Source organism: Myotis myotis, unplaced genomic scaffold, assembly GCF_014108235.1.
Source record: "Myotis myotis isolate mMyoMyo1 unplaced genomic scaffold, mMyoMyo1.p scaffold_m19_p_6, whole genome shotgun sequence".
Taxonomy (NCBI): domain Eukaryota; kingdom Metazoa; phylum Chordata; class Mammalia; order Chiroptera; family Vespertilionidae; genus Myotis; species Myotis myotis.
The window spans coordinates 58,858,972-58,884,464 of NW_023416368.1; the positions used below are offsets into that span (position 1 = coordinate 58,858,972).

At 38.7% G+C, this 25,493-nt stretch overlaps 1 protein-coding gene across 1 annotated transcript in view; it reads right to left on the reverse strand.

Annotated features, from left to right (window-relative positions):
• DCHS2 (dachsous cadherin-related 2) overlaps positions 1-25,493 on the reverse strand; it is a 208,030-nt gene that overhangs the window by 3,645 nt on the left and 178,892 nt on the right. Inside the window, exons 14-19 of the mRNA XM_036311800.1 lie at positions 18,440-18,553; positions 13,011-13,222; positions 12,284-12,435; positions 4,191-4,321; positions 1,714-2,000; positions 616-748 (exon numbers count right to left, since the gene is read on the reverse strand). Coding sequence (XP_036167693.1) covers positions 616-748; positions 1,714-2,000; positions 4,191-4,321; positions 12,284-12,435; positions 13,011-13,222; positions 18,440-18,553 — 1,029 coding nt within the window. The remainder of the gene's footprint in view (positions 1-615; positions 749-1,713; positions 2,001-4,190; positions 4,322-12,283; positions 12,436-13,010; positions 13,223-18,439; positions 18,554-25,493) is intronic.

Genomic DNA, 25,493 nt, shown 5'->3' on the forward strand with positions numbered 1-25,493 from the left:
ATAATGTCTACCCACTGTTAAACTTTCTCTGTACAATGCTTAACTGCTCTAATCTGAAATCACTTGCTTAAATGCATTTCACAGCCACAAATGTCTTGCTCTATAAAAACACAAACAGCCTTGGAAGGCATCAAATAAACCAGAACACCACAATGTTCTTACTCAGTAGAGATGCTCAAATAATTTTTTCCCATTTTCTTTGGTCCTTATTGAGTGTTATTACTGAGCTTTCTGTACCTGGGTGTCAATGAAAGCTTTCAAACTCTAGTAACACAACGTCCTCAGTACTCTTTCGAAGCCTGGGATAACTACTTGAACTGTGCTTGGTTGGACTGACGGACTGGGTGTTTACTATAAGGGGGTCTCTGAACCTCTGAGCCATTGCCAGCATTTAATCAATTCCTTTTGCTTGCCAGCCACTGAGATGCTGGGGAAGAGAAACAACACTGGTATTTGCTATCACAGCATTTGACATGAAGAGAAATAAGATGGTGGTGTTTATAATACTAGGGGGTGGGGATGGGGAGCTATTTTAGGAGCATTTGGAAAGGATTATTTCAGGTTTCCAGCCTGTAACTCAGGCTCTGAACACTAAAGCCACTATAAATAACTCACCATTCCTAGGATCAATGGAGAATTCTGTGGAAGAGGAAATAATTCTGTAAGAAATGTACTCGCTGCTCTCCGAGTCTGTGGCTGCCACAGTCAGCACAGAGCACCCCACAGGCACCGATTCTGGAATGGTGACCTGAGGAACAAAAACAGAGAAATGGATGTTGTGCTACATGACTACAGATATTCTCATGCACAGGGCCAAAATGTGAGATCATTTTATTTATTTTGCTTGTGGAAAATTCACAGTGAACCTGACTTTATTAGCTATGTTTATTTACAGAGTTGACATATTAAGACGATTATGTTGTGGTCCCAGAATTCAGAAAAAAATATTTTTAAAAGATTAATTCAGTTTCTATTTTCATTATGAAAAAATTTCCTTCTAAATTGTTTCTGTGTGGTAGAGGATAGTTAATACAGTCAGTAATATATTATTACTTATATACATTATCTGATTTAACTAGCCTTTATAGGAGATCATTACTTAGGTTAATTTCTCTCCTGGGTTTGCACAGAAACCTAGCATGTGCTACATTCAAGAGTCCTAAAGCCCATTTCCAAGTACTTAGCTGAATGCTATCATTGTTCTCATTTCCATAAACATACACTATGCCCTAAAGACTAAAATTTCCACTTTACAGTTTTGTTCATAATTTTTTTCTGCAAAATGTTAATCAATACCCCAAAATATTCTAAAACTATGCCTAGGAAAGAAAAAGGTTTTCCAAATTAACTGCAGATAATCTACCTTAGGCTACAATAGGTCACATTATTGTCTTATTTGTGGCCTTGAAAACATTTGGAAAGTTCCAATTGTTATAAACAACAGGATCCCGATTCCTAAAAACTAGAAAAATGATAACATAGTTTCATATGATGACATATTATACATACTTAAGAAACTGGGTGGAATGATATATGCAATTTCATATATACTTCTATCCTCCATGATATTAAATAAAAAACCCTCAGTATCAACTTAAGCTCTAAAAACAGGGACTGCTGTCTGTCTAAATTAGTCTGTCCACAATGGTAGGCTTACATTGTTTCCTATTCTTTCCAGCTTGGGCTGTTTCAGCATCTCTGCAAGCTATTTACCTGGTAAGAATCTTGAGAAAACACTGGTGGGTTATCATTGACGTCCAACACATGGACAATGAGTGCTCCCTCTGTGTGGTGCATCGAGTCAGAAATTTGGATAAGCAGCTCATATTCAGTAGCTTCTTCAAAATTCAATGTTTTCACTAGCACCACCACCCCAGTGTGCTGATCAATAGCAAACTTTGTTCCAGGATTACTCTGTTTGGCGAAACTGAAGATGAAAGCTGGATTCAAATCCACATCATGAACTGATATCCGAGTCACAATTACACCAGGCAAAGCATCTGAAATAGTCATGACCAATGTCAGTCTCCATTAAAATTCATCCTATGAAATATCTCTTGAATAGTTCAATCCAAGCTTTTTTATATTTATTTCAAGTCCAACACGATTTGCTTTTTCTTGGCATGATTTCTCATACAAAGCTCATTATAAACTAAACAAAAACTTTGAAGAATTTATAAGCCCAATAAAAGTGAAATTTTACCACTGAATTGAGAATTGAGGAGGTAGGGTAGAGTCAATTTTTATATTACATTTTTCCTTGTATGCTTACAACATACTCCCAGGACCAAGAAACATTCCAAGCCACTTATTTGTACTATATAGATTCTGTATCAAAATCATATATTCATGGGAGTATGGGTGGGAAGAAGATTATTACCAAAAACACTAATAAAAAACAACATTTTGAAAAGTAGACAAGATTGAAATAAAAATGTTTGGATACCAAAGTTAGGAATAGATGCTTAGTTCTTTGGCACTTATCTTGCAAACATTTCTTTTGGAGTGACACATATATTGCTTCCTTTTCTTAAAATATGACTCTCAAACCTCAGAGGGAAGGTAGGGGAGGGTAAAGGGGAGAGATCAACCAAAGGACTTATATGCAAGCATATAGGCCTAACCAATGGACACAGACAACAGGGGGTTGAGGGCATGAGTGGGGGGAATGGGAGGTAATGTGGGGATAAGGACACATATGTAATAACTTAATCAATAAAAAATTTTAAAAAATAAATAAATAAAAAGAGAGAAAAAAAGATCAATACTATAGAAAGCCAAAGTATACATAGCACTAGTTATGAAAACAAATCTTTAGTATTATTTACACACAAAAATAATCACAAAAGAGATGACATGCTCAATGCCTCACACTGTATGTATCCTCTAGCCTAAACTGCTGTGAAAGGGATTTTGTTTTTTAGCTTACATGTATAGTACAGGTAGAAAGAAGATGTCAAGGTATTCAGAATAATTCCACTGCATATAAGACTCCTGGCTTTCATATTCAAGCATGAACATTCTTGATGTTCACCAACCACATCTTAACCCGTTCAGTATGTTTTGGTTTATGTTGTTCGTTCTTGTGATATACAGGGTGTCCCCCCAAAATATATACACACACTTTGAACAATTATAAAGGCAGTGCTTATTAAAATACATTTCATTTTCAAAATTGAGCTATCAGCTGTTAGAGTGTCTATACATTTTTTGGGATACCCTGTGTTTATATTGGGCACCCTGCTGCATTTTTATGCTAATGCCTGTACTTTAGAATAGTACCTTCAGTAAAAGCACATGAAAATCTATCAAATAGGCAGGAAACAAAACTGAAGAATTTTTTTATTGATAGAATATTTTAAGATATTTAGAATATCTGGAGATAGCCCTATATATAGAAATTTCGAGAATATTATCACCTGTGAGCGGTGATGGTTATAATTTGTTTGGAAAGGGGACATAAAATGTTAGGAACACTGGAGGACTAAATTTAGTATTAATAGTACAAGGAGAGAGAGGCAAGTGAGGGACCACACTATTTGGGACTTAAATTATAAAGAGTTGGGTTACATTTTATCACTAGAGCCTTTGATCACAGGCAACTTTGGGATAATAATCTATTGAGTCATCATATATCCCAGAGGCTCAAACAATTAAGATTAATCAGCATATCACATACAATTTTGTATTTGCAGCCTCTTCCACTAATGGTGTAAAATTTTTCTGCAGATGTTTACACGAGAGGAAAATGATGACTTTGTATGATGAACACCAATCCCCTTCACTTATTACTTATTAATATATGGCAAAGACTGACAAAGTTATCAGTCTGAGATTGCTTCTTCTCAGAGGAGTTTTAGGATGATTATTAGTCAACAAAATGTGCTTCTTCACAGAGCAAATTTCATTCTTAAATATGTGCACACAAAGAACCCAAGTGCAATGGCGGTCTGAGCATGGGGACTAACATCATGCTTATCTGAATGGAAATCCCAGCTTCAGCATTTAACTTCTTTGACATTTGATAAACTTTTGACCATCCGTATTCTATTCTTTAAAATAAAGATGAAAACTCTGTTGCATGGTTGTTTAGAATTAGTATTCATACTTAACACAGGACCTGGCTGAAAATATGGTAGATGAGATTATACAAGTTAATCAAAACCACTATTCCACATTGCCACACTCACTTTCTGCAATTTCCACTGCTTCAAGGGGGAGAAAAGCCGGGGCATTGTCATTTACATCAGTCACCTGTATCTTGACCACACTTGTACCCGAAAGCCTGGGCATCCCTTTATCTGTGGCTTGCACAATCAAACTGGTTTGGAAAAGAATCAAGAAAAACAACATAAATATCAAATTTCCAGTTGAAAATTTAAAAATGAGCTGACTAGCTACATTTCTTCCTCTTCCTGGCTTTTTCTAAATGATATCATTTCAAATTTATTTCATAAGAATAGTAGTCTGAAATTTATTTATTTATTTTTGACATGTTTAGAGAGGCAAATCCAGCAAACCACCAGTCCTCTTGAGGCATCTGGATCAAAACAATGCACCATTTCTGGGAAACAGACGTCAAATTCAGTCCTTTTTACTAAGAACAACCTAAAACATACAAAAACCAGTACCTGCTACATATTTTTATTTTACTGTATCAACAAAAGTTACAGCCACCAAGTGATTTTTTTATATTGATATTTTTTCAGACTCAAATAGCAAAAAAAAAAAAAAAAAATCAAAATTGTAGAATTGAAAGAGGAAATCACTGTGATTAGTACACATACAAAAAAAATGCATGGTTGGATAGGACTATAAAGTAGACGTGAAAGTACATGATCTGAAAGAATTCACACGTCATGATTCAACCTCTCTTGGATGATGATACAACTAGCTTATCCAGCAACCAAGTTAGAAAATTTATTAGTGTCTTCAACTTCTCCCTTTCTGTCACCACCCTTCCAACACCCAACTAATTATGAGTCTTATAGATTTTACCTCCTACGTATCACTTGAATTAGTGATCTCATCCATTTCACCCCTTCCTTCAGAGTTTCAGAAAGGCTGATCAACCATCCTACTTTGCCAGGGACTAAAGGGTTTCCTAGGACATGAGACTTTCAGATTTTTTTAAAACCAGACAGCTCTGGGCAAACCAGGATAAGTTGGTTCTGGAGCTTCATCATCTTTACCGGAATGGTGTGTATTCATTATACCCTTTCTCATCTGGAGTGCTTATTTACTCACCAATCTCCCCACTCCAAGTCTCAACTGCTTCTATCCAAACCCCACATTGCAACTCAATTGTTCTATCTAAAAACCCGACTCCCTATTTAAAACCTTTCCTTGTCTCTCCATGTCTCCAAGAGGAAGTCCAATCCTTGAGCATGTACAAGGCCCTTCTATGATCTGTCTTCTGCCTGGAATCCTGTCCCTACACCCTTTGGTCTGTAGTTTTCACTGACCTCTCATTTTATTTGGATGTCCCTCTCTGTCCCATAGCACCCTGTACATTCTTCTGCCATACAATCATTAGCCTTTGTTCTTAATGATTTATTTTTCAGCCTTTCCCATAACTGCTTAGAGGGCCAGTTGGCTACCTTCTCTGGTTTTCTTTAAAATATGTTGAGTACTGGTTTCTCAAGATTTTTTCAAGATTATAAGTGTACTATAACACAGAGCCAGGATTTAAGCCCAGGTCTTGCTTGACTGGATAGCTTGTGTTCTACTATATAGACTGGTATGATCCTCTTTCTTCTTCCCTCTCTTGCTGTGTATATATAACTCCTTAATGTGTAACCATTAGCTCATTTTTCACTCTCCTCTAAACACTGGGAGGTGCACGGGGGTAGCTGAGTAATAAAGTGAGTTGTCAATCAGAAGATGATCTTTATTTCAGAGGCGGTATTAGTCTTAGCCAGCTGTTGATGCTACCTTTTGAGAAACTGAGTCTTGGAAGTTGACACACTTCTACTCTCTTTTCCATTGTTAGCTTACCTAATAAGTCTTCTTTCTTTTCAACCTTATATTCAAAAATGATGTAAGATAAGCATCAACTCTTTCTTGGTTTAAATTCCACTTAATAGCAAACGATTACTGTTTATCTACCATTCATGAAGCACACAGGCTGCCTTTAACAATATCAAAGTTGGAACAACTATATATATAAAAGCCTAAGCAACCTGCCAACCAGCCAACCAGCTGGTAGCTATGACACGCAATGACCAGCAGGGAAAAGACGCTCAACACAGGAGCTGCTGAGCGACAGCAACTTTTCAGAGTGCCCTCTCACATTCCGGGACCCCTCGAGGGATGCTGGACTGCCAGTTTTTGCCCGATCTCCATAGGCCAGGCCGAGGGACCCTACCTACCAGAGGGACCCCACTCACTCCAGACACCCTTTAAGCCCCAGCGCCACCCCAGGTGCGGCCGGCCGACCACCTTCTAATTAATTTCTTTCCAATGTGCAGGAATCCATGCTCCGGGCCTCTAGTCAGTATACAATGACTTGAGTTTCACACTTCTGGAGCCTAGGAATAATTCCATGTGGAAAGTTTGTTTTGTTAGTATGAACATAAGTCAGATACATATGGAAGTGTTTTACTAAAAATAATGAACTCATAATGTTCTCTGGCCCTGCTGCCTGCCCTTCCCCAATGTCATACTAAAGTCTCGGCCAAGACATCAAAGTTATGTCTCCTTCTTCCACCAAAGCCATAACCGCCCTTCACAACATTACAACTTCAGGGGTTCTATGTAATTCTGATGTCAGGTTAAAAAAAAAACTGGGATTCTTTGATATAGAGAAAAATATATGATTCAGTTTCAAAATGAAAGGACAACTAAAAGGTTTCTCAATGGCTTAAAAAAATTAAAAATTATAAAGGCAGATCCACTGAGATTCTACACACAACCTGTGTGAGACCTCAAGTTTCTTATGATAGCTCCTTGGCAGCCTTTGTGGAATATTGGTTGTAGCCAGTCCGACTGGCTCCATGTTTTAGGGCTGCTACCCTAATGAGTATTACCAGTAGAGACTATCAATGAGACTGGCCCCTCTCAAAGAAAAAAGAACTCTCTACATGTATTGTCATTTGTATGTTATCCTAAAAGTAGTCTACTTCCTCTCTGCTTCATCTGAAAGTAAAGTGTGTTGGTCAGTAAGCCCCTCCAGCCCACTCAGAGGTTTCAGTGACTTTGCTATTGCCTCACTCAGAACCAAAGATCATCAGTTACTTACAGAAAGTCTCCAACATGAAAATGCAAGTGCGAAATAGACAAAGAGAAGAAATGAGCCCAAAGGAAACGGAGATCCCGAAAGAACAAAAGAAAATGTAAAAACAATTCTAATTAATGTCCTTTAAGAGGCATCAGAAGATAATGCATGTACATATACATTAAGAATGAGATGCTATGGAAAGTTCAAAGGTCAAGAATGAACGTTTGGAAATAAAAATATGAACAATGTCCAAAAATGTTTAACTAGAGCAAAAAGAAAGTTTAGAAGGTTAAAATTAAGGTATTCCCCCTGAAAAAAAAATAACAAAAATAAACCAACACACAAAACAAAAAATAGAAAATAGGAAATAAAATATTATTGACAAAGAATTGATCCAGAAGTCCAACTATTGATTGAATAAGGTCTAGGACAAAGGAACAGGGCAAAGCAAGCACACAAAACAAAACAGAAAAAAAAGAAGAAAAATTATTAATGAAATAAGAGAAAAATAGAAAGATTTCTCCTTATCCAAAGAGCAGACCAAGTGTTCAGCACAAGGAAAGGCCCAAATTACAGTATATAATCACAAAATTTCTAAACATTAGAGATAAAGAAAATAACCTGAGAACTCCCACAGAGAAGGAAAAACAAACCCTGTACAAAACACATCATTAGGATGGCACCAAACTTCTCAACAGCAACACTGGGCTTTAAAAGATAAGCAAATACCTTCAAAATTCTAAAAAAATAAAAATAAAAATCAACTTCTATACTATCCATTGTATAAATCACATGTGAGAGTAGAATATAGGTGCTCTTAGATACTCAAGAACTCACAGAATTTACTTCCCTGGCCAAAGCTACTGGAAGAAAAAACTAAAAAAGACAAAGACCTGGGGTCTGGAACATGAGCTTAATTTAGGAGAGCAATAAAGCAAAGCCATGAAATACCCAGCTTTGCTGAAGGCTTAGAAAGCTACTGCAGATTGTTAATGCTAGACCAGGAGGGCAGAAAGCAGCAGGAACAGGTGTGGAAGCAACAAAGAGGACTTGATAGAATATTCGATATGGGAGGCATTTGAGGCGGAAAAGATGGCTGGGCATGACGGAGCTACTGGAGCATTGTCAAGGAATACATAGATGTAGGGAATTGAGTGAGCAAAAAGAAAGATAATTCATTAACTTTGGAGCAGGGGGAGGTTAAGAAAGGAAACATGAGTATGACATGGCTCTGAAGTGAACATTTATAGAATTATATAATGTAACCACTGATTACTAAGTAAATGAAAACCAGTGAATGAATACAAAGACAGAATTGGATAAGAGAAAGTAAAAATATTAAATACACATCTGTTATGACAAGAAGTTGATAGATAATGCTTAAAATGATAAATTACGACATATTGGTATTTATAATAATGGAGAAAACCAATTTAAAATGTCAGTCTCTGAGGGGGCTTTGGTGCTGGGATGGGTGAGGCAATGGTGGCTGGCTTTCTTTTTAGTCTGTTGATATACTCTATGCTACTACTGGGTTTTTTAAAAGTATATAGCTTGATAATAAAAACATTGGCCCTAAAGCGTTACAAGGCTCCCAGGAATATCCAATTATCAACTTAAAAAGGGATAAGTCTCTCCTTGTCAGTTATAAGTCAAGCAGTGGAAATGCTTTCGAATGATTCAAAGTGCATTTTTGCATGCTCATTCCTACACATGTGCTATCTCACAACTGCAAGCTGAAACTTATTTTATTATTATTTTAAGTTTCTAAAATATTTTTTTCTGTTTTTTGTTTTATAAAAATACAGGTATGTACTTTTTAAATGGATTTTTAATTTTTTTAAAAAAGAGAGGAAAGGAAGGAGAGGGAGAGAGAGAGAGAAACATGGATGTGAGAAATAATGAATCATCTGCCTCCTGCACGCCTCCTACTGGGGATGGAACCCGCAACCTGGGCATTTGCCCTGACCAGGAATCCACTGGCAACCTTTTGGTACATGGGACAATGCTCATTCAACTGAGCCACACTGGTTAGGGCAGGTGTGTACTTTTAAGATTCATTCACATAATACAATAGGAATCCCTACTACGACTATTCGAGTGGATAAGAATCTCATTCTATCATTTACTGGCTACATAGTCTTGGCAACCCTTACCCCTGTGAACTTCAGTTTCCTTATTCTGTAAATCTAGAGTTTATTATGAGAATTCAACATGTAATGCAGGTGCACCATAAATTATTGTGATTGTTACTATGCTTCCTGCCATGGATTATAAGGGCACTCAATGTTTTGAGCTCCTTGGAAACAAGAACTGTTTCATTTGGCTTTACTTCTCAAGCTCAGTAAACAGTTTTTAAAATAAGGAAATAGCGGTCAGACAGAACTTACGGTCTGTTTTATAATTTGTCATTTTTTCTACTGAGTTTTCTTATATGAGGCTTAATATGAGGGCAAAATTATTTAATTTTAATTTAATGCATTTATATTGAATAGAATCATAACTGACAATATCTTTTTTCCCCTTGTTTTATATTGTAAGACAGAGGATGGGAATTGAGAATATTTTCCTCATCAGACAAAATAACAATATTTCAAAAGTAAAGTTAAAAGCTAAATGACACTTTTCCCAAGGCATTCACTGGCCATATAAGTAGACTAGGGAGAAATCATCCTATATTTCCGACTTCCTTAAATATCAAGAAAGAGCACTAAAGAGGAAAAACAGCTACAAGGGAGAAGGGGAGGCCCTGACCTAGATAAGCAGAAGCTATAAACTATTTCCTTGCTGTGGTGCTACTGGAGACTGTGTGTATGTGTATGTGCATGTGTGTGTATCTCTGTGGCTGTATGTGTAGAATTCACCTTCTCTCAGTTCTTCCAGCCTTGAGTTAAATTCTTTATAGAGAACTGGGGAGGGGCACTTTTAAATATTGGGACCAATTTAAATATTGGGAACATTGAAACTATGACATACATAGGAAAAACTGGAAGGAGTTAGATTTATTGGCTAATTAGACTCCATTGAGTAACAGAAAGTCTACAATCAAAATGCTTAGTTCCTGTCACACAGCTGCCCTTCGACAGTCTCTGAATTTGTAATCACCCAGATAGCAACTAGGCTAAGATTTACCTGCCATCATCTACGGAAAGAAAAGGCTAATGCTTAAAATTACTATAGCAATAATCATGGCAGAGATAGGTTTAACAGAGTTATACAATCAGTGTTAACATATTTATGCAGTAAGCATCATAACAATTGATGATAGTAAGATATTACCAAAAATCTGACTAGTTAATACAGGGTAAAGTCTTAAACTTTTAAAATACTTTTTTAGTAATGTTTTGAAATATTAAACAAAAAGAACTGAAGATGAACTTTTAAAGTTTGGAAGTTTTTCAGAGGTTAATTAATGCAATACTCCCAGTAACAGATCTCAGTAATCAGCTCTCACTGCTCCACCACAGGAATATCCTACATGCTCCTCGTAAAGTATGAATGTAGCCAAGCCTAGGAGAATATTGACACTTAGGTCTTTTGTAAACCTGTACCCCCCAGCCCCCAATAGAAAGTCAGCTAGTACAGTGGAAACTGACAGAATCAGAATCCCTGGCTGCGAGTCCATGTTGGAACATTAAATGGTTCTGTGACCCTAAGCAACCCACTCTACGTCTGTTGACTTTTCAGTGAATAAGAAAACACTCAACTTAACCTCCCGGGAGATAACTGGGAGGATTAACGGAAGCACTATATGTGCAAGGACTTTTGGAAGAACATACAGGAAATATGACAAAAATATGAAGCATATTAAAATAAGTAATAAGAAAGTCAAGCATCTCTTTGACCCCCAGACTTCCCACATGAGCACTTCTCCAGAGACAAACGAGGTTAACAGTTTTTTATATTTTCTTCCTGACATGGTCCAGTCATGTGTGTGCGCTTCTGCTCAAATAGCACTATAGTGCACCTTGTTATTTCATTCACACAGACACATATCTTAGAGCTCTATCCTCATTAGCAGTAGAAATGTACCTCTCTCTCTCTCTCTCTCTCTCTCTCTCTCTCTCTCTCTCTCTCTCTAAAGAATAGTTAATTGACTTTTAGAGAGAGCAAGGAAGAGGGGGAGAGGTAGAGAGAGAGAGAGAGAGAGAGAGAGAGAGAGAGAGAGAGAGAGAGAGAATGTGAGAGGGTAACATCGATCAGCTGCTCCTGCATGCCCCTTACTGGGGATTGAGCCCCAAACCCAGGCATGCGCCCTGACAGGAATGGAACCAGCAACCTTTCCATGCACAGGGTGACGCCCAAGCAACTAAGGCACACAGGTCAGGGCTTTCTCTTTTAAAATCAGTTTCATTGTATTTCACAGAAGATGTGGCTGTCATTCTTAAAGCAGCCCCCATTCACAGCCATTTTAGGTTCCCCAGTCTTTTTCTTTTCCAGACTGAGGTGCCATAAATATCCCTGTATGTTTGGCTAGACTTTTGTAGCACTGACATTTTAAATACCTAGGAGACTTGTAACACTATGATTCTCTCTTTTATAGAATTCTGTATAAGTCTGGCATATCTTGGACTCTAGGCAAAAAAGTATTTAATGTTCCATGGGTGCTTTCAATAATATCATGTCTATTAAAACACAGTTCAAGGGTCCTGATGACAGGATTATAATTTCATACACAAAAAGAATAAAGAATTAAAAAGAGCAATGCCATTCAGTCTTCACCATTCTAAAAAATAGTAAGAACAAACATCAGCAGAGTGCTCAATGGCTCATTAGACATTTGACGAATACTGATTTTTTAAAAGTCTCTGATTTAGTACTTAGCAGCATCATAAATTCAAGAAATATCAAAATGAAAAGGAACCTTAAAATTCTAATTGAATCACCTTTCCGAAGCTGTAAATGCTTCCCAAGACTCTCCCAGTGATCATAAGTTGGATCAGAGGGAAAACACATTTTACAACTAAGCTTGTACAATAAATAGGCAGTCAAGCTCAAAGCAACAACATTGTGGTCAGAAAGGAAGCAGATAGCTTATCAAATGGACTGGAACCTGGGACAAACCTGTAGGAGCTGGTGAACTCGTAATCCAGAATCCCATTTGCTGTTATCACGCCGCTCTGCGCGTCAATCTGGAACAGCTGTGCTTGCTTGCCAGCGAGAATGGAATACTCAATGAGGCCGTGCAACCCGCTGTCCAGGTCGGCAGCAAAAACCTGTGAGGAAGCAACTCTTGCCTTAGATAAGGATTTCATCTGCAGCAGGGGTTAAGTCTGTTTTTCAGAGAAATGCATTATGACAGAATTATAGAATGTCAAATACATTTAAAAAACAACCATTAAAGCAACACTAACAAACTGCTGAAGCTTACATTTCACTTTACAATAAAGTAAATAATGGGTTAGGAAGCAAGTCCGTGTTCTCATTCAAAGGATTTCCAGGGAACTTTCAGTAGAGTCTCATATGTCTACAGCTACAATTTTAGGCAAGAGGAAAATACAGTTGAAAAAAATCTAATTTGCTTAAAGTGTTGCCTGAAAAGGAATCCATATGTGGATTTTTTATATTACATTGAGAGTCTCTGTTTTAAAGGATATTTAAATAGAGGAAACAAAGTCTAGATTTAGTGCTAAAAAAAGTCCCCCTGATCTTTTAGGTGACAAATTATCAAAGTAGTGCTGAGGATGGAAGTTTTGCATCAGCCTCCATGAAGAGATATCGTTTAGGCCTATTCTGATGTACATTGATTCATGGTAATCCACACACACATGCACAAACGTCTTTCTGTTACCTGTATGATAGGAGCATTGTGAAACTGGCCTTCAGGCACTGATACTTGGTAAATGCTTTGCCCAAAGCGTGGGAAATTATCATTCACATCTTGTATCAAGATGACTATTTTGCTGTAGGCTCTATGCCCGCTGCTTTCAGCTAAAACGATGAGTTGTACTTCATTTCTGACTTCAAAATCAAGAAGCCTGGGTTCTTTCACAGTGAGTTCTCCTATTTTTATTCCCAGGGAGAAAACAAAATAAAAGAAGTTGATATTGTAGTTATTATTTTAAAAGTTCCAAATCATCTTTGCCTTATGTACTCCTATGTGCACCTGTCCCTTTTCAAAGCCCCATGTTGGCTGGCCTCCCTCCTCTATTGACTGGAGTCATTGTGAAAAAGGTTGAGAGCATGCAGATATTCAAGGTTCAAACATGTAGGAGGGAAAGAAACTGTAAAATATCTGAACTCTTGAAGCTGTCTCTTAAATCCTCTTTCTCTCTCCATAATTGGTCCATCACCGTGCCTGGGAAATCTACCAGATATTTCTTGAATCTACCTTTCTTTATCTCCACTGCTGCTGCCCTCCTCTATCCACTGGCATTTCCCATTTTGTCCCCTGAATTAATCACTTAACTGGTCTCCCCATCAACCCAGTTCCCATTCTGAATCCTATATAATAAAATTGGTTGCTATGTTGCGCACTGACCACCAGGGGGCAGATGCTCAACGCAGGAGCTGACCCCCCCCCCCCCCCTGTGGTCATTGTGTTCCCACAGGGGGAGTGCCGCTCAGCCAGAAGCTGGGCTCACAGCTGGCGAGCGTAGCGGCGATGGCGGGAGCCTCTCTTGCCTCTGCTGCAGGTGGGCAATAAGGAGTGAGGGTCCCAGACTGCAGGCAGACATCCCCCAAGAAGTCCCAGACTGTGAGAGGGTGCAGGCTGGGCTGAGAGAGGACTCCCCCCCCCCCCCCAGTGCACAAATTTCATGCACCAGGCCTCTAGTTAAATAATAAAAAACAACATTGTCATTGCCCTGTATAAAACCCTGCAATGGCTTTCCACAGTGATTATGATCAATTTCAGCATTTTTAACCTCCAAAGGACTTCTCCCACCTCAGAAATCTCATCATGTCCTTCTCCACCTGTCTCTGCTCTGGTCATAACACTCATAAGTATTCTGTTCCTCAAATGCTCATTTCAGAGTTGCCATGTATACTTTCCCATCTGCCTCGAACAGTCCCCACGCCTGTGCTTCCTCAGAGATCTTTCCAGACCACCCATCCCTGTGCCATCACTGTCAGCCCCCAATGGACTCTCACAAACACGTGCTGTGCTTTGTTCACCTGCTTCAGCCTAGTTACTCCTCAGGATTTAGGGTTCTGCAAGGTGAGGAGGGCTACCTGCCTCTTACACCATCATATCCCCAGTACCCAGCTCAAGGTCTGGCTTACAGCAAGCCCTTGTATGCAAAGCATAACCAGGCTTGGGAAAGTGGCCCTGGGTGGTTATGCCATGTTCAAGTTCCTCCATCAAATTAAGAAATTCCTATCCTGATATAATATCTTCCTTTGGTTTCTATTCTGTCTTTTCCTCCCCCCCCCCCGCCCCCGCCACTTCAACTAAATTGCTTGCTGAATTTAATGTTATTATTATTACTTTTATTAAGTTGATTTACTTGGTTCTCACTGTCAGAGATTCCATCGAATGGGGATTTGCTGAATGAGCACCGATTTGGAGTTCGAGGAACCTGAAACCAAGCGTAGATCGTAGACCTGTATACTTAATTTAGGCAAGTTACCTGGTTCCACCACCACTAACTCTGTGGCCTGGAGTCAGTTACTCAGGCTCTCCAGAGCCGAGTCTCCCCTTCTGTAAAATGGGGATATGAATAATGACTTCACAGGGTGGCTCTGAGAAGTCACACAGTGCATACTTAGAATGTTTCTTTGTAGTCGGATGGTGTAGATCCCAGTGTTGTACCCACATCTCTCTTTCCCTTCATCACTAGACATAGATTTAATATCTTTACAAGGTCTGAATTTAGAAAGAGAAAATTAAGTAGCCTCAGACTATTAGAAAAATTCTATCTCTGGTGAAACAGCCTGCTTCTGGAAGCCACAGTTCTTAGTGCTCTAGCTGAACCCGTTTCCTAGGTAACCATCCTAACCCAAGAAATATGCTAACTTTGATACTGGGTATTTTGGAGGGGGTTTTATAGCTTCTATTCTGTAATTAAGAGAAATTAAATATTTATATTCTATATGAAGAACTCACTATATTATCAAATTTAAAATTTCATAAAATCACTTTCATTTATTATCATCAGATTTAGTTACCAATTCAGATCGAAAGGCAAATTACTTTTACAAACCACAGTCTGATGTTACCAACACCCCTGACAAAATTTAGAACAGCTTTAACCATTGGCAGCTGGAGAATCATTAAGGTGCATTTTGATGGGCAGGGAATGAAGGAAGCTGGTCTTTAGAAACCTTCATGAAACAAGGGAGGAGCCCCCACCCCCAAATGGCAGAGGAACCCCAGTCCGATGTGGGTGCAAAGGTCTCATCTGGAGCTCTGTCTCCACCGAGCAGGGCACTCAGCTTGCTATCATGTGCTGTTACCACTGGTAAAGGAGAAACACAATGGAAATGCAACACTAAATTGCCAGTGTCACTGAGTAGAAAGTGTGCCAATTATAGTGCAGATCAAAGTGGGGTTTTTAATAAAAGGCTTGTGTTTGGGCTTTGATAATTGGAATTTTGAACTTGGAATGGTTCTGCAGCTCTAATGCTTTCCTTGCTTGATTTTTATTTTTGGCATAATAATTGGCATATGCTGCGAAAGTTATGCAAGTGGAAAAGACAATAACCAGTCTGTGAGATAATTCACGGCTGGCGCTCCTACCAGATCCACATTTTGCCTTGGATGATATGTGCATATTTTTCTCAGAGACAGCAAGGGTTTTTCTGTCACTGGTGAGATGAAAGTCCTCCTGGGCTCTGTCTAAGAGGATGGGCTGGAGTCCATGTTTTCCTTAGAGGAAGGGCCTCACAACACCAACTTCATGTTCATTCTCATATGTTAGAGCGCCAGTTACACAACTTGAGAATGAAACTGTAGGAATATTTCCCTTCTGATATATGTACATATATAGCTTTTTGTCCAAGTTACAAAATGCACATAAAAATGAGATTATGAGTCTTCAAATGCTAAGTGTTTGATAGCACACTCAGGTGACTTCAGTCCATTACAAATGGTGCACAAGAATATCGTATATACAACCAGAGTGTGATAAATATTTATGTTATCCCCAAGCTTTTAAACTCTCTCCCGTTAAAGCTACGCCCGTGAAACATTGAAAGTTTGATCATTTTTGTTTTATGTCAATCTACCAAGTAATGAAATGAATACTACCATCTGTTATTGACATACACATTAGTCAAACTCCCAAATTCCTGCTGGTTTGGACAGTGAGTAGTAGATGTTTTTAAGCTAAAGTGACAAGAAGTTTGGATACAAAAGTAAACCTTTGGTTTGTGACTACGAACACAGGGAAAACTCTGGCAGGGATGGACAGAAAACACAGTGCCCACCAGAGGTCCATCTAATCATAACTTATGTAGCCAATAACTAATAAAATGGTTTTCTCCCATTTTTACCGTCAAGTGACCACAACTTAAATGCCGTTGATTTAGCATACATACCAGTTTTCTCTTTTAACTGGTATGCAATTTAATGTACATACATTCATATAATATTTAGATATAAGTTTAATGATTATTCAACAAAAGTAGCATAAAAGATAAAATTAATATCATACTTAATAATTTTAAAAAATGTTTCTTGGCAGCAATATGATAAAATATATATTGAAATGTCTTCATGATAAAAAAACTAAAATGCTTGATAAATTTGTGTGTGTGTGTGTGTGTGTGTGTGTGTGTGTGTGTACTGAAATGCATTACTGAGTTGATACAGTAGTAGGGAATCCTCAGAGGACAAAACAACAACCCACAAACTCATAGACACAGACAATAGTCTGGTGGTGGCCAGAGGGGACGAAGGTGGTAGAAGAGGGTAAAGGAGGGATAAATGGTGATAGAAAGAGACTTAACTTGGGCTAGCGAACATGCAATACAATATACAGATGATTTATTTATAGAATTGTATACCTGAAGCCTATATAATTTTATTAACCAATGTCACCCCAATAAATTTAATAAAAAGTAAAATACAAACCATAAATAAATAAGTGAAAACAGTAACCCAGGAAGGTAAGCAATCACTAAAATCCCATTTGTGTTAAAAGGATTTCTAACACAACTTCCTTCTTTGAGATTAATCTCTGATAGCTGCACAGACTCTAGAAAAACAAGGGAAGAAGCCTGAACTATAAAAGGTGAAAAGTCTAATAGGAAAATCAGAATAAAGCTATAAATCCAAAGGCTCCAAATGAGTGATCAATGTTATCAATGTTATATATATTAAAAGTGGATGCACAGAAACTTGCTTTTCTTGACTGTGTGTTGACTGGAAGGGTGGGGGGAAAAGTGTCTGCCAGTACTTCATTGATGGTGCTTCCAATGGCTCTTTGCCTGTATCACCCTTTAACCAAATGATGGAGTGAAGAGATGAAGATTCCTAGCAGACTACCTCAGAAAGCTCCTGACTAAAGGCTGTTGGATCAAAAAGTCAAACCACTACCCTGGACAAGAAAGCATTTACTTAAGAAATTACCCTCTCTCAATGCTTCCCATGTGCATGTATTACAGATGAAATAAGGCAGTTGTATGGTAATATAGAAATTATTAAAAACATACTTCTTGAGGGTTGACAACGAAGTTGTAGATACGTATCTACTACATAGTTGTTAGTAAAAAACAATATGTTTTAAATAATCAATTGGTATTCATTTAAAACACAATAATGGTCTTGTTAAAGCTAAATTTAATACATGCTGTATTTGGAAGTAATTTCTTTACCATGATATAGAAACCTTTCCAGCTGTCCTCTCTTGCTGCATCATTGACATTCAGTGGCAAATTGGAAGAATCTGATGATGATTCCCTCAGGCTAGACATGTGCTTATTTTCAATTCGATGCAAATATTAGTGATCTTTCGACTATATCTCCAATTCTCCCACACAGATGAGTTCATTATGAGTAGAGACTAATTTATCTAAAAAAATTCAGAGTAGGATAGGAACCATCTAATTTGGAAATGTAAAGAATAGAATTCTTAGCAAGAACATGTGAACAAGTAAATAGTTCTTGATTTCCCACAAATTCTCATCTGCTACCATAAAAAACTTTGTTTACCTTTTAAATTATTTACCTATAACAATTTCTACCTTTCCAATTTTGTTTCCTTTGGAGAAGTATTTATTACTCGTAACATTACATGATGCAGGAAGTAAAGTTGTTATTGGGGAGAGAAGACCTACCTGTGTTGGAGCACAGGGAAAAAACTCCATCTTCATTTCCACTAAAAATTGAATATTTAATGCTGTCTTGAATTGACTCCGAAGCAAAAGCTTTTACAGTCATGACAGAACTACCTGTAAAATTGAGGTAAAAAAAAGAATTTTAGGAAAAGAAAATTTCAGGGAAAAACAAAAACAAACACCGGGTACTTATTATTTGCCTACTACATTTTCATGTGTTCATTCATTCAGTGATTACTTACTGAGTGTCTTCAATAAGCCAATCTGATGCTAGCTGCTGGGGAGCTAGTGACAAGCAAAATAGAAAAGATCTCTATGTATGGTGGTTATTAACTGATGAGGACCCAGGCAACAAGCCAAGTAAACAAATACATAATCAAGGTAGATTTCATATGTGCTAAGTTCCTTGGAAAGAAATAAACAAGATTATATGATAGGAAACACTTCTGTTGAAAGGGATACAGATACTCTTTTGGAGAGGCCTCAGAGGTGTGACCTTGTAGTTGACCCTTGAAGCATGAGAAGCCATAGAAAGAATCTGCCACACCAGCATGACCAAGGGTGATCCCAGGTGGGAGGGTGAAAGGATTAAGGAAAGACAGACAAGAGAATAATAGCTGGGTCTCAGTGGGACGCTGCCTCCCTGAAGAGGAGATAACGCCAGCACCCACAAGCCATGTCTTTATTTTATAGCAGATGCCACGAGGCAAAGTAGGGGCATGATCACGTTGTTTACAGCATTCTCATGAGTTTCAACCTCACTTATACATGCACTCGAACTCTATCACAAGGCACATGGGGCTACGTGTTCAGACCATAGGTTCAAGCTTACAACCATAGCTGTTGGCTATAATTGTGCTGGGAGGGCCCTGCCCTTCCAGCTGGGACTTGCACATGGCAATGAGAGGACCCTGTCCTCTCATTAGTCCGAGGCTTGAACCTGGCCAAAACACCGTAACCACGCCCCACAAAAGAACTGGAAGAAAAGGATTCCAGGAGAAGAATAGCAATTACAAAAACCCTGGGCTGGGAAAGGGCTCAGTTTGGTGAAGCACAGTGAGTAGGGGAAAAGGAAGAAGGTAAAGATAGCATCTAGATAGGCAGGGATCATATTTTAATCTAAGTACAGTGGGAAGTAATGGAAGCATTGTAAGGAATGAAGTAAAATAATCTGATTTACTTTTAAAATATGTCATTCTGAATGCTGTGTGAAGAACAAAGAGGGGTAAGAATAGAGCAGAGAGACCAATTAAGGTAATACTGCAATAGTCCAAACAAGAGACAATAACCTAGGATTGTGGGAGAATAGATGGAAAGAACTACAGAGATTAAAGACATATTTTGATGCACTTCCTTAAACATTAAGTGGAATGTGAGAAAGGAGGTAACAGGAGTATAAATATTAGAAATCTTCCCTTAACCAGTTTCCACTACAGTTTTAGGTAAAAGCAACCTAATTAGAGGGCAACCAAGTTCTTAATTGCATAATATCAATTCATTGGAGAATTGCTTAAGTACTGCAGTAGTCAAGAGAGAACTTAGAGGGGAAAAAAAAACAAAACTCCACAGAAATGGAGTTAGATGTAGGAATTAGAGAGGAAAGAAGGAAGCCATTTCGGATTATTGGAAACAGACTGATTACCAGCATGGAAGAAGAAATATCAAGGACTGATAATGGCAATATGATACTTGGTGTGATTAGAACTTGGACTTTGCCCTGATCGGTTTGGCTCAGTGGATGGGGCGTCGGCCTGTGGACTCAAGGGTCCCAGGTTCGATTCCAGTCAAGGGCATGTACCTGGGTTTCGGGCACATCCCCAGTAGGGGGTGTGCAGGAGGCAGCTGACTGGTATTTCTCTCTCATCGATGTTTCTGACTCTATCCCTCTCCCTTCCTCTCTGTAAAAAATCAATAAAATATATTAAAAAAAAAAAAAAAAAGAACTTGGACTTCACTGGAAGGATTCCCAAGAATCCATTTGGGCCCCAAGTTAGCTTTGTTGCTGCTCACCTCTTTGTTTCCTCTCCTACTTGTCCATCTGTCACCCTCATATGACTATCTATATAACTAATACACACACACACACACACACACACACACACACACACATATATATTTAATCCTCACTGGAGGATATGTTTGATTGTTTATTTTGTTTGTTTGTTTGTTTTTGAGAGACTGAGGGAGGGAGAGAGAGAGAGAGAGAGAGAGAGAGAGAGAGAGAGGTGGATGTGAGAGAGAAGCATCAATTGGTTGCCTCTTGTACATGGCCCAACCGGGGACTGAACTCGCAACCTGGGTATTTGCCCTGACTGTAATTTAAAACCACGACTTTTTGGTGTACGGGACAATGTTCCAACCAACTGAGCCACAATGGCCAAGGCTAAAAATATTTTTTATTTAATAAACGTTAAGTTAAAATTTACATATAACATACATATATTTCAATATACAGTTCTAAGAGATTTGATAACTATATACACCTATATAACTACCATCATGATCAAGATATATAATATTTCTATCACTCCAAAAAGTTCCCTATGCTCTTTTATAGTCAGTTTATCTCACTTCTGGTTCCAGGTAATTACTGATCTGCATTCTATAACTCTAGATTAATGTTGCCTTTAAAATTTCATATAATAGCATCTGCAAATAAAAAGTGGCTATCTCTCTCGCCAAACCGGTTTGGCTCAGTGGATAGAGCGTCAGCCTATGGACTCAAGGGTCCCAGGTTTGATTCCGGTCAAGGACATGTACCTTGGTTGTGGGCACATCCCCAGTGGGAGGTGTGCAGGAGGCAGCTGGTTGATGTTTCCCTCTCATCATTGTTTCTAACTCTCTGTCCCTCTCCCTTCCTCTCTGTAAAAAAATCAATAAAATATATTTTTTTAAAAAGTGGCTATCTCCTTGTTTAGCATACTTGAGAATCAAGCATGCTGTTCTGTGTACCAAAAGTTTGTGTCTTTCACTGAAAAAAGAGGTAGAGGAAGACATAAACAAATGGAAGAATATACTGTGTCCATTGACTGGTAGAATCAATATCATTAAAATGTCCACACACTACCCAAAGCAATCTATAAATTCAATGCATTAAAATACCAATGGCATATTTCATAGACCTAGAACAAACTCTACAAAAATTCATATGGAACAAAAAAAGACCCCAAATAGCCACAGCAATCTTGAGAAAGAAGAACAAGGTTGAAGGGATCACAATACCAGATATCAAGCTATATGACAAAGCTACTGATCTCAAAACTGCCTGGTACTGACACAAGAAGATAGACATATAAACCAATGGAACAGAACAGAGAACCCAGAAATTGACCCAAGCCATTATGCTCAATTAATATTTGACAAAGGAGGCAAGAGCATACAATGGAGTCAAGACAGTCTCTTCAATAAATGGTGTTGAGAAAATTGGACAGATACATGCAAAAACTGAAACTAGACCACCAACTTACACCATACACAAAAATAAACGCAAAGTGGACAAAGGACTTAAACGCAAGACGGGAAACCATAAATATCTTAGAAGAATTCATAGGTAGCAAAATATCAGACATGTCATATCGTTTCTGATACAGCTCCTAGGACAATGGAAACTAAGGAGAAAATAAACAAGTTGGACTACATCAAAATAAAAAGCTTCTGCACAGCAAAAGAAACAATCAACAAAACAACAAGAAAGACCACTTCATGGGAGAACATATTTGCCAATGTTACATCCGATAAGGGCCTAATCCTCAAAATTCATAGGGAACACATACATCTTAATAAAAGGAAGATAAGCAATCTAATCAAAAAATGGGCAAAGGACTTAAATAGACACTTTTCAAAAGTGGACATACAGAAGGCCAAGTGACATATGAAAGCAAGCTCAAAGTCACTAATCACCCGAGAGATGCAAGTCAAAACGACAATGAGGTACTATCTCACACTTGTCAGAATGGCTATCATCAACAAATCAACAAACGACAAGTTCTGGTGAGGATGTGGAGAAAAAGGAATCCTCATACACGGCTGGTGGGAATGGAGACTGGTGCAGCCACTGTGGAAAACAGTATGGAGTTTCCTCAAAAAATTAAAAATGAAACTCCCATTTGACCCAGTATCCCACTTCTAGGAATATATCCCAAGAAATCAGAAAAACCAATCAGAAAAAACATGCACTCCTATGTTCATAGCAGCATGATTTACAATAGCTAAGATTTAGAAACAGCCTAAGTGCCCATCAGCATATGAGTGGATTAAAAAACTGTGGTACATCTACACAATGGAATACTATGCTGTTGTAAAAAAAGAAAGAACTCTTACCATTCGCAACAGCATAGATGGACATGGAGAGCATAATGCTAAGTGAAATAAGCCAGTCAGAGAAAGATAAATATCACATGACCTCACTCGTTTGTAAAATATAATGAACAACATAAACTGATGAACAAAAACAGATCCAGAGACAGAGAAGCATCAAACAGACTGTCAAACTTCAGATGGAAGGCAGGGGAGGGGTAAGAGATCAACCAAAGGATTTGTATGTATGCATATAAGCATAACGAATGGACACAGACACTAGGGGGGTGAGGGCATGTGCTGGGGCATGGTGACGTCTGGGGAGAGGTCAATGGGGGGAAAAGGAGACATATGTAATGCTATATTTAATACTTTAAATAATAAAGAATTTTAAGGGGAAAGGAAAATGGCGGCGGTATAAACGGACGTGTCCTGTGCCTTGTCCTGGAGCAGATAAGGGTGAGCAGCTGAAACGGGTAACATGCAGCCCGAATAGGCAGAGGATTTTCAGCTGAGAGACTGTCTGCAGCTAGGAAAGACTGAGAACCCCCAGGAAAAAAAGGACGGTTGGAGACTGCGGCTGAAGCCTCTCGTGGTGCGCCAGCTAAGCAGCAGAGACTGCGCCATCTTGGGTGGTTGTTGCCGGCATCCAGAGACCAGCTACTAACCTGGAAACAAGGGATCGCAAGCAGCGTGACTGCGTGAACTCAGAGGAGCACTGCTTCTTCTCACGGAAAGGTTGGACATCCCCTAAAGGTGCGGTTTGCAGTTCGGGTTGGAGGGAGGACCGAGCTCGCGCGCGCGGGGCGGAATCTGCGCCCCACAGAGTCTGCAGCCTTTGGGACCAGCGTGACCCGCGAGTGGGGAAGGGGCCCCACAGGGCTGCTGGCAGAAGGGAACGCGAAAAATGAGCCCATAGCTGGACTGGATGTAAAGGAGCAGCCTTGGACTTTGCCAATCTGCTGGCTGCTTGGTGCCAGGGGGCGAGTGAGCGCGCGGAGACTGTGCGCGGAGACTGTGCGCAGACCTGGAAGGTGGAGGCTTGCGAATTCGCACAACTATCAGGCTCTTGTTACAGTTCCCCTTAGATCCGTGCATTTGATTATTAAACCCAGTGCATGGGATTCCCCAGTTGGGGTCATTCGCAAAGCCTGTAGGGGAAAGTTCTTTTTGGGGAGCCTGGGAAACAGCGGGCAGTGGCAAGGAACCAGCTCTGGGAAGTGGTCTTTCCCGAATCAGTTCCAAATACCATAGAGGAAAAAAAACAAAAAACAAAACCCTACTGATAGAGAGGACTTATAGCCTCAGAGGTCAATCCAGACACACTGCCACCCAGAGGCAGAGCCACGAACTGTCTCTTCTGCGATCACAAATAAAGGCAGTCTGGTAAACAAATACAAGCTGCCTTAAAATCAGGTCTGTGGTTTACTGTACGGAAGGACAGTGTATCGCAGGGAAGTTCAACACTCCCCTGAATGCCTGGGAGGACTGAGGCGTGCCAAAAAGAAGAGTGGAAGATCTGAAGCACCTTCACTTCCGAATATTTTTATACATATATATATATTAATTCTTTTTTCACCATTTCATTAAGAACCTATTTTATTTTTTTATTTTATTTTTTATTTTTTTCATCACTTGATTTTACCTTTTTAATTACTACATTTTTTTAACTAGTATTATTGCTATCCTTTTACCATTTTTTCAAGTGTCATTTTATTTTTTATTATTTTTTTTTATTTTTCTTTATTTTATTTTGGGATTAGTGTTATACACACTATTTTCATCGTTCCTTTAGCATCATTTCTCTCTAGCTCACATTTACCCTTAAGCCAAAACTCTCTTCCTCACTTTTCCCCTTTTGTTGTCCTGTTTCTCTTACCCTATTCCTGCTTTGGATTTTACCTATTCCTTCTTTCTACCCACTGTCTAAATTTCACCCTACTTATATATCTAATTTCCAATCCCTCGCTCTCCCCATACAAATAGCCTCTTCCCCACCTCTATTTCATTCTCTTACTTTTTTTTTTTTTTTGTCTTTTTGTTTTTTTCTTCTCTCCCTTTTCCCAATCTCATTTTGGCACTCCTTTTTGTTTTTTATTTTTCTCTTTAATCTTTTTCTCTTTTTTCTTCTTTATCCCCTAATTCTCTTCGCTTGGGGGGTCACCTTTATTTGGGGTTATTAATATCGTGAATGCATTTAGTTTGTTGCCTTGTACATTGTGCCTTGTTGTGTTGTATTTTGTGCCTTTGAATCAGCGCAGCAGAGAGAGAACTACATAACCAAACACCTTGAGAAGAGAAATCATGGTGAAACAAAGAACCAACCCAAATATGAAAGAAAAACAGGCATCATCAGAAAAGGAAGTAAACGAAATGGAGGCAATGGAGGCAAGCAACCTGTCAGAGAAAGAATTCAGAGTAATGGCCATAAGGTGGATGAAAAGAATGGAAGACCAATTCAACAATATGTGTAGGAACCAAGAGGAAATGAAGAAGAACCAAGAGGAAATGAAGAGAAACCAAGAAGAAATGAAAAACGACATCACTGCCATAAAGAACTCAATAGAAAGCATCAACAGTAGACTAGAAGAAGCAGAGGACCGCATCAGCGAGCTAGAAGACAAGGTAGAAAAAAATACCCAAACAGAACAGCTTCTAGAAAAAAAAATTAAAAAGCAGGAGGAGAGCCTAAGAGAACTATGGGACAATGCTAAACGAAACAACATCCGAATAATAGGGGTGCCAGAAGGAGAGGAAA